The sequence below is a fragment of the Amaranthus tricolor genome, chromosome 17 (genome assembly GCF_026212465.1).
Source record: "Amaranthus tricolor cultivar Red isolate AtriRed21 chromosome 17, ASM2621246v1, whole genome shotgun sequence".
In the NCBI taxonomy this organism is placed as follows: Eukaryota; Viridiplantae; Streptophyta; class Magnoliopsida; order Caryophyllales; family Amaranthaceae; genus Amaranthus; species Amaranthus tricolor.
In genome coordinates, this window is record NC_080063.1 from 9,601,694 (window position 1) to 9,609,740 (window position 8,047).

Below are 8,047 nucleotides of genomic sequence, written 5' to 3' on the forward strand. Positions count from 1 at the left end.
GAATCTAAGAAAAACAAATAAATCCCACCACAAGAATCCAATAATTGGAGGAAAAAAATGAGAAATATCACATGACAACGTACCTAAAGATTCACATGTGACTTTAACCCTACCATATTTAAGTTCTCCATTTAAACTTTGTTGTATATTCCCTTATTGTCTTATTTGTATGTTTACCGATACAGTTATTCAATTATAAAAATTTCAAATTGTATTTAATTAAAAATTATAAAATATTAATATTAATAAATATTACATTAAAACGATATTAAATAAGATTTTACTTCACTATATTTTAACTTATAGATTATTAAGAACAAAATACAAATTGAAAGTGTCGATTAATAGTATGAGAAAAATCAAATGGGACAATAATAGTGAATAGGAGATAATATATATATATATATATATATATATATATATATATATATATATATATATATATATATATATATATATATATATATATATATATATATATTTATTTTCAGATTATAATTTGCATCAATCAACTTATATTTATTTTCAAAGTTTATGCAAAAGTAAAAGGAACACTTGTATTAAGACGAGAGAGTATAAAACCTAAAACTCAGTGCTTATTTTCAGATTAATTGATCAGAATAATCATTTGAAAAAAAGCATAGCTTAGCTTGTTTTTCCTCACTTTCAATTGCTCATTTGTTGATTTGGTGATTCAGAAAGAGAGATGTATTTTCATGGGAATGAAAGAACATTAACAATAATAGTGTTAATAATGAGCACAATTGGTTTGAGCGTGGTACCAAAAAAATGTAGTGGTACAACATTCCAAGAGTGTTATATTCCATGCTATATTCTGTGTGCTATTCAACCAACTCATACTCTTGGTTACTGTGCTTTTGAGTGTCTTAGAGATTGTATTCTCCCTACAAATCTTACTCATGTTGATTCCTTTCATTTCTGTAACCTTGGTTGTGCTTCTTCTCATTGCACCAACATTAGTACCCTTAATAATCCAGGTAATTTTTAATTATTGTTTAAATAACTATTTTTCAAAGTTCTATACAATAGACCAGTTTGGTAAATGGTACTAAATGGTGGAAATTGTATATAATTTTGGTAGTAATATCTCTTGACAAATTTAATGGTCATGGTTATACTTTTTCACCAATTTCTTTTTCTTCACAAAATTTATTCCAATGTATTATTATTTGAACGACATTAGGTGGTAATGGAAAATTGCAAAGAAACAAAAAGTTTTTTATGATCAAATTTTCATTACCATGGTAATGACATGATAAATATTATGAAAATTTATCCTCCCATTCATTTTCATTCCAACCATTTATTATCGATTATTAAACATTTTATATATATGAGTAATGTTTTAAGGGATGTTAGTTTTGAGAGAAAATTTTTTTTAAAAAAAATTCTTTTCTAATTTCTTACCTAAAAGATTATTTTAAGATATCTTATAATAGTTGGGTGACCAAATATTTTCATGGAACTTATAAAATTACAGGTGGAAAGGAAGTGGAAGGCTGTGTCAGATCTTGCTCTGGAGTCTGCAAGAAGAATTACTTAAATAACTTAAATCCATAAATAATTTTATTTTTGGGTGTGAGTTAATTCATTTTGCATATTTATTTGAATGTAGCATTGGTTATGGGTAGTGTGTACTAATACTTGTAAGTTGTAACTCTCAAGGTTATTTGGCATATCAGCTTCTTTATTGTCAATCAATATGTATTGCAAGTCATGTAATAATTTATTCTAAGAGCAACTTATGAAGTTAAGTTCCAATGTAATTAAGGGTCTCTTCTCTTCGACCTATTTTTTAAATTTATTATTTATTCTTATTGAAATTAGATTGAATCAGATTAAACCGAATCAGATAAGATCAGAAAAATTTAAATAAGATTATAGCAAATCAAATCAGATTAGATTATCATTACTTATTATTATTATTATTATTATTATTATTATTTTGGATTAAAAAATTTTATTAATCCAAAAACAAAACTGTAACATCACGGAATAACTCGGATCGTACGAAAAGAGAAGATGACCTTTTAAAAACAAGTATATATCGTCCGAGTCAAACCAGGATGTTAGAAGGCAGTTAAAAACGGATTTGAAATTAAGGGAAGCTTGCGGATCGAGTTCTATTAGCGTTATTAAGAACTACTAGATAATAAGAAATTCTTAGCAGCGGATAAGAACGAAAGGTTAAATCTACTTATTACAACTTGAGAACGAAAATCGCCTCATAAAAACCAAATGTTCTTCAAACTTAACTAGAAATTCTAATGATTTATTTCTTATCAAACTTCTATATTCTAAAGATTTATTTCTTCGAGAGTCAATCCTCACTCTCCAGACCTGCAACTTAACTTACTGCTAGTCATTGCCCAGATAGGAAACAACATCATCGCAGGGTCATTAAGACCAAAAGTACACGTCAGCAAACGTCGCATACCAAATAAATAATAACATAAGAGAAGGTTTTAATTTATTAGTTGACAATTCACGGAACCTTACGCTTCGATCATGCTTATTCAGAATAATTATTTTCATGTAAAGGTTAGTCAGCCATACTGCTGTACTATCCAGCCATACTGCCGGTACACTCCAAACTCCATAAGTGAGACAATACATTAGGGGGAGCTAACCCCTAAGCAAGTCTCTACCATAGACACTCGCCTTACTTCGGTGCCTATGGTTAAGTATGCATACCCCCGCGGTGGCTCATAATGCCCTCATATACCGCGAGTAATTCTTTTCCACCAATTGACGTCATACTACGTCCACTTTAAAGTTAGTGAGGTCATACTACCTCTGCTTATCAAAACAATGTATAAAAATTATTGATTCGAAAGATAACATTATTCGTACTATATATCCATGCTTCACTTTTGTATATCATTATTATATGATACATCGGACTAATGCGAACCACGCTGCGTGTACATACCTTAAGCAGGATAACCAACTCACAAGCGTCTTAATCAATTCCCGGTCACGAATCGACTTCCTACAAGGTTCAATCGTATTCGGAAAATAAGCACACATACACATTTTCCTCAAATCATCCATAACACACATATACAATCACATCCATACCTAGAATACTACACACAACATGAACATCCATCACCTACTATAACATGGTATATACACAAAACCGGACAGCCTATACAATCTGTCCAGAAACTCAACTTAAAATTGTCAAACTGAAAATCCAATTTCACCGTTGCGTCCGGAAGGCGTCAAAACCCCCGAGTACCAATTTTCATAATTTATAACATAGTATAAGTATTTTTAACTTAATTTCAAAGGCAAAAATGTTCCAAAAACTGATTTTTTTAACATTTTTCTAACCCTACGGGATTCACCAAAATTTCATCAACAAATGAATTCCAAATGGTACATTGCCTATTAAATATCAATGACCAAATTTATATAATTCTTATGAACTATCTTTGAGATTAAATTCTTTGTTCAACAATAATTTCTTTAACCACACACATTTTTTTTACATGAACATTCATTTTTATATATAAATTTCAAAATCACCCATCACACAAACCAATCCTATTCTTCACATATATGCATATCTAAAAACTCTAAAAAGAAACATTCTTCATCAATTTAGATAGAAAAATACATCCCAAAATCATACATGAAATTTTAAATTCTTAAATTAAACATGAATTATAAGATAAAACATATAATAATCATAGAATTTTAAATTAAAACTTAAGAATCAATATAGATTAAGAATTACACTTACAATTGTAAAGGAAAACACCTAATGATCAAATGTAATGGAGTTAGGAATGTGGATTAGGAGGAATTTTGAAAGGATATGTTTTTTTTTTTGTCCTTGGAAACTTTAGAAATGAAAGGATGTCAAAATGAAAATGATTAAGGAATTAAGAAGGGTTAATTATATGGGATTAATGCCTTGATCCTTCATTACCCTAAGGGAGTTACAAGCTCCACCAAGAGTCCCTCCTATTTTCTTTTTTTTTTTTTGAAAATAAAAGATGGTTTAAGGAAAAGTTTGGGCCCAAATAATTCTAATTGCCAAAAAGGATTGCAAATCTCATGACCAAGCCCAATAATAAATAAAATATATATATAGAAATAATATTACTAGTGAATTATTAAATATATCGGGAAGAAAATATCGGGAAAATATCGGGGTGTTACAGACTACCCCCCTTAAAAAGGTTTTGACCCCAAAACCACACTTATCATAACACATAACCACAAAACAAGTAAAACGAACTTAATCACTATACACACATACACAAATCAACCCAAAACATAAATCGCGCGAAAATCCTATCGCCTTCTACCCCCCTTAACGAAGTTACGTCCCCGTAACTTAGTAACCCGAGAGAAAAGGTGAGGATACTGCTCTCGCATGGAGTCTTCCGTCTCCCAGGTTGCCTCTTGTGAGCGGTGATTGGACCATAATACTTTAACCATGGTGATATCCCTCCGACGAGTACTACGGACCTTCTTATCCAATATCCGGACAAGCTGTTCCTCATAGGTTAGGCTCTCATCAAGTTCTAACGGCTCTGGATCTAATACATGAGAAGAGGCTGCGACGTAACGCTTCAACTGAGAAATGTGAAAAACGTCGTGCACCTTACCCAGAGCATTAGGCAATGCTAACCGATAGGCTAACTTCCCTACTTTCTCCACAATGTCATAAGGACCTATGAAACGTGGGCTTAACTTTCCACGAGCACCAAAGTGAACTACTCCTTTCATTGGAGACACACGAAGTAGAACCTTGTCACCCGCTTCAAATTCATCAGGCCGACGTCGGAGATCGGCGTACGACTTTTGTCTATCTTGGGCTTCTTTCATTTTCTCGCGAATTAACTTTACTTGTTCAGTCATCTGAACAGGCATTTCATGTCCTAAGGTGACAGATTCAGTAAATCATCCCAGCATACAGGACTACGGCACTTACGACCATAAAGTGCTTCAAACGGAGCCATTTGAATCGTAGCTTGGTGACTGTTATTATAAGAGAACTCTACCAGATCCAAATGTTCATCCCATGAACCTTGCCATTCCATGGCTATTGCTCTCAACATGTCCTCCAGTATTTGATTGACGCGTTCCGTCTGACCATCGGTCATTGGGTGGAAGGATGTACTATGAAGAAGGGTGGTCCCCAACGCTTTGTTGTAGTGATTTCCAGATTTGTGACAAATATTGAGTATCCCGATCAGAAATAATAGTACGAGGTATTCCATGATAGCGAATCACGTACTTAATATAAGCACAAGCAAGTTGTTCCATATCCCACTTACAATTCATTGGAATAAACCTTGCCGACTTAGTAAGTCTGTCCACGATAACCCAAAGAGTATCATTACCGGCTCTTGTTCGAGGCAAACCCAACACAAAGTCCATGGAAATGTCGTCCCACTTCCATATTGGAATTTCTAGAGGTTGTAATAATCCGGGAGGTCTCATATGCTCACTCTTGACCTTTTGACACGTCAAGCACTTAGCAACAAATTCTGCAATATTTTTTTTTCATACCCGACCACCAAAACATGCATTTTAAATCTTGATACATCTTGTCTCCACCAGGATGAACTGAGTATCTAGAATTATGAGCTTCGTTCAATAATTTTTCCTTCAAAGAGTCACACCCATCCGGTACACACCACCGTCCTTTAAAACGAAGACTACCATCCTCATGAATTGTAAAACCGTCAGCTCTCCCTTCACTGATCTACTCCCGAAGTTTAATGAACTTGGGGTCTTCCAGTTGCTTAGCCATAATCTCTTCGAAAAATGTAGGTTGAATGGACAATGCACTCAACTTGGCTTCCAACTCCCCTTCTTGGATTATCTCTAAGCTCATTCTCTCAAACTCCTTACGCAATTCCTCAGAGGTTATTAATGCTGAGACTGAGTGCCTCGATTTTCTGCTCAAAGCATCAGCGACCACATTCGCACGGCCATCATGATAAGCAATCTCCAAGTCATAATCACTGATAAGTTCTAACCAACGTCGTTGGCGCAAATTCAACTCGGATTGAGTGAACAAAAATTGCAAACTTTTATGGTCCATGAAGATCTTGCATTTGACACCATAGAGATAATAACGCCAGATTTTTAATGCAAAAACCACAACCACTAATTCCAAGTCATGTGTTGGATAATTCACCTCATGAGTCTTCAGCTGATGCGAAGCATACGCCACTACTTTCCTATCTTGCATTAAAACACAACCTAATCCATGTTTGGAAACATCACTATAGACGGAATATTCCAAAGATGGATCAGGTAAGGTCAACACTGGAGCTGTAGTTAATTTCTCCTTCAACAAGTGAAATGTCTTCTCATACTCCTCTATCCATTCGAACTTCTTTTCTCTCTTCATCAAGGATGTTAGCGGACGACCGGCATGAAAAAAAAAATCCTTCACAAAACGACGATAATACCCTACCAAACCTAAGAAACTTCGAATATCCGTAACCTTTCGGGGTGTAGACCAGTCCCGAACAACTGCTACTTTTTCTGGATCAACGGAAATTCCTTCCTTAGAAACAATGTGACCTAGAAAAGCCACTTGCTCTAACCAAAATTCACACTTCGAAAACTTAGCATACAACTGATTCTCTCGCAGAATCTGCAAGACTATCCTTAAATGTTCTCGATGTTCTTTTGGGCTCTTAGAATACACCAAGATATCATCAATGAACACCACCACACATTTATCGAGATACGCGTTGAAAACCCGATTCATCAATCCCATAAACGCCGCCGGTGCGTTGGTCAACCCAAAAGGCATCACGGTGAATTCAAAGTGTCCATATCTGGTTTTAAAAGCTGATTTACTAATATCCTCCTCCTTAATACGTAACTGATGATACCATGACCGCAGATCAATCTTGGAAAAGAACTCCTGCCCCTTGTAACTGATCAAAAAGATCATCGATCTGTGGTAATGGGTACTTATTCTTAACAGTGACCTTATTAAGTTCTCTGTAATCAATGCAGAAACGCATCGTTCCGTCCTTTTTCCTTACAAACAACATCGGGGCTCCCTAGGGCGACACACTGGGTCTTATATAACCCTTCTCCAACAACTCCTCCAATTGGACTTTCAATTCTTCCATCTCCCTTTGGGCCATTCGGTAAGAAGCTTTTGAAATTGGCCCTGTCCCAGGGATTAAGTCAATCGAAAAGTCCACGTCCCTTCTTGACGGCATACTAGGAAGTTCTTCTGGAAAAACATCCTTAAAATCACAGACCACCGGAATGTTGTCAAGTCGCACCTCCCGCTCCTTCACCTTACCTATACTACACAGAAACCACGGTTGCCCTTGCTTGATTAACTTCTGGACCTTCAATGACGATACAATTTTTACCTTGGGTCCTTGGGAAGCTTTCTATATTTAACTTTCTCTCCTCGGGGTCCGCTTAGCGTTACAGATTGCCCCTCACAATCTATTACTGCCTTATATCTACCCAACCAATCCATCCCAAGGATTACATCTAGACCTTCCATTTCCAAAGAAACAAATCACTCGAGAATTTTGTCTTTCCTATATTGACCGACACCCCACGAAATAGAAGGGTTAATATACTACAATGAAAGGTCTCTCCGGAAGGAATAGCGACTGAGAAAGATGTTTTCTCGGGATTTTCCAATCCTAAGTCATTAATTCTAGACTTAGAAATAAACGAGTACGATGCACCAGAATTAAAAAGAACTTTAACAGACTTTGAATTGATGCAAAAAGTACCTGTGACCACATCGGACACTTGTGCTGCTTCCCTAGCGTTAACTGCTGATAGTCTGCCATTATTTTGAAAGACTGGGGTAGCGCCTTCTTGACTACCTCTTGTCCAGGAAGGTTCTCATTCCTAGCATTCCCTTGAGGTTGCTGAATTCCGAAATGATTTCTTTAAAACCTAAGGTTTGAGACACCCCCAGGGTTTCTACCAAAACAAACACCGTTTTGATTTCCATTTCCTGTGTCATTGCCACTCCGACCATTACCGAAGCGTTGTTGTGGAA

General features: G+C 35.4%; 1 protein-coding gene across 1 annotated transcript; it reads left to right on the plus strand.

Moving 5' to 3' along the window:
• Positions 1 to 502: 502 nt before the first annotated feature.
• Positions 503 to 1,775, plus strand: LOC130804183 (thionin-like protein 2). Its single transcript, XM_057668538.1, has 2 exons — positions 503 to 998; positions 1,502 to 1,775. The coding sequence occupies exons 1-2, from the start codon at positions 707 to 709 to the stop codon at positions 1,579 to 1,581; spliced, it is 372 nt and encodes a 123-aa protein (XP_057524521.1). The 5' UTR covers positions 503 to 706; the 3' UTR covers positions 1,582 to 1,775.
• Positions 1,776 to 8,047: the final 6,272 nt, after the last annotated feature.

Bases quoted from the DNA above. Each gene is read 5' to 3' on its own strand.
- LOC130804183 (XM_057668538.1), top strand. From the start codon at position 707: ATGTATTTTCATGGGAATGAAAGAACATTAACAATAATAGTGTTAATA. The intron at 999-1,501 runs GTAATTTTTAAT...ATAAAATTACAG, and splicing joins TAGTACCCTTAATAATCCAG to GTGGAAAGGAAGTGGAAGGC.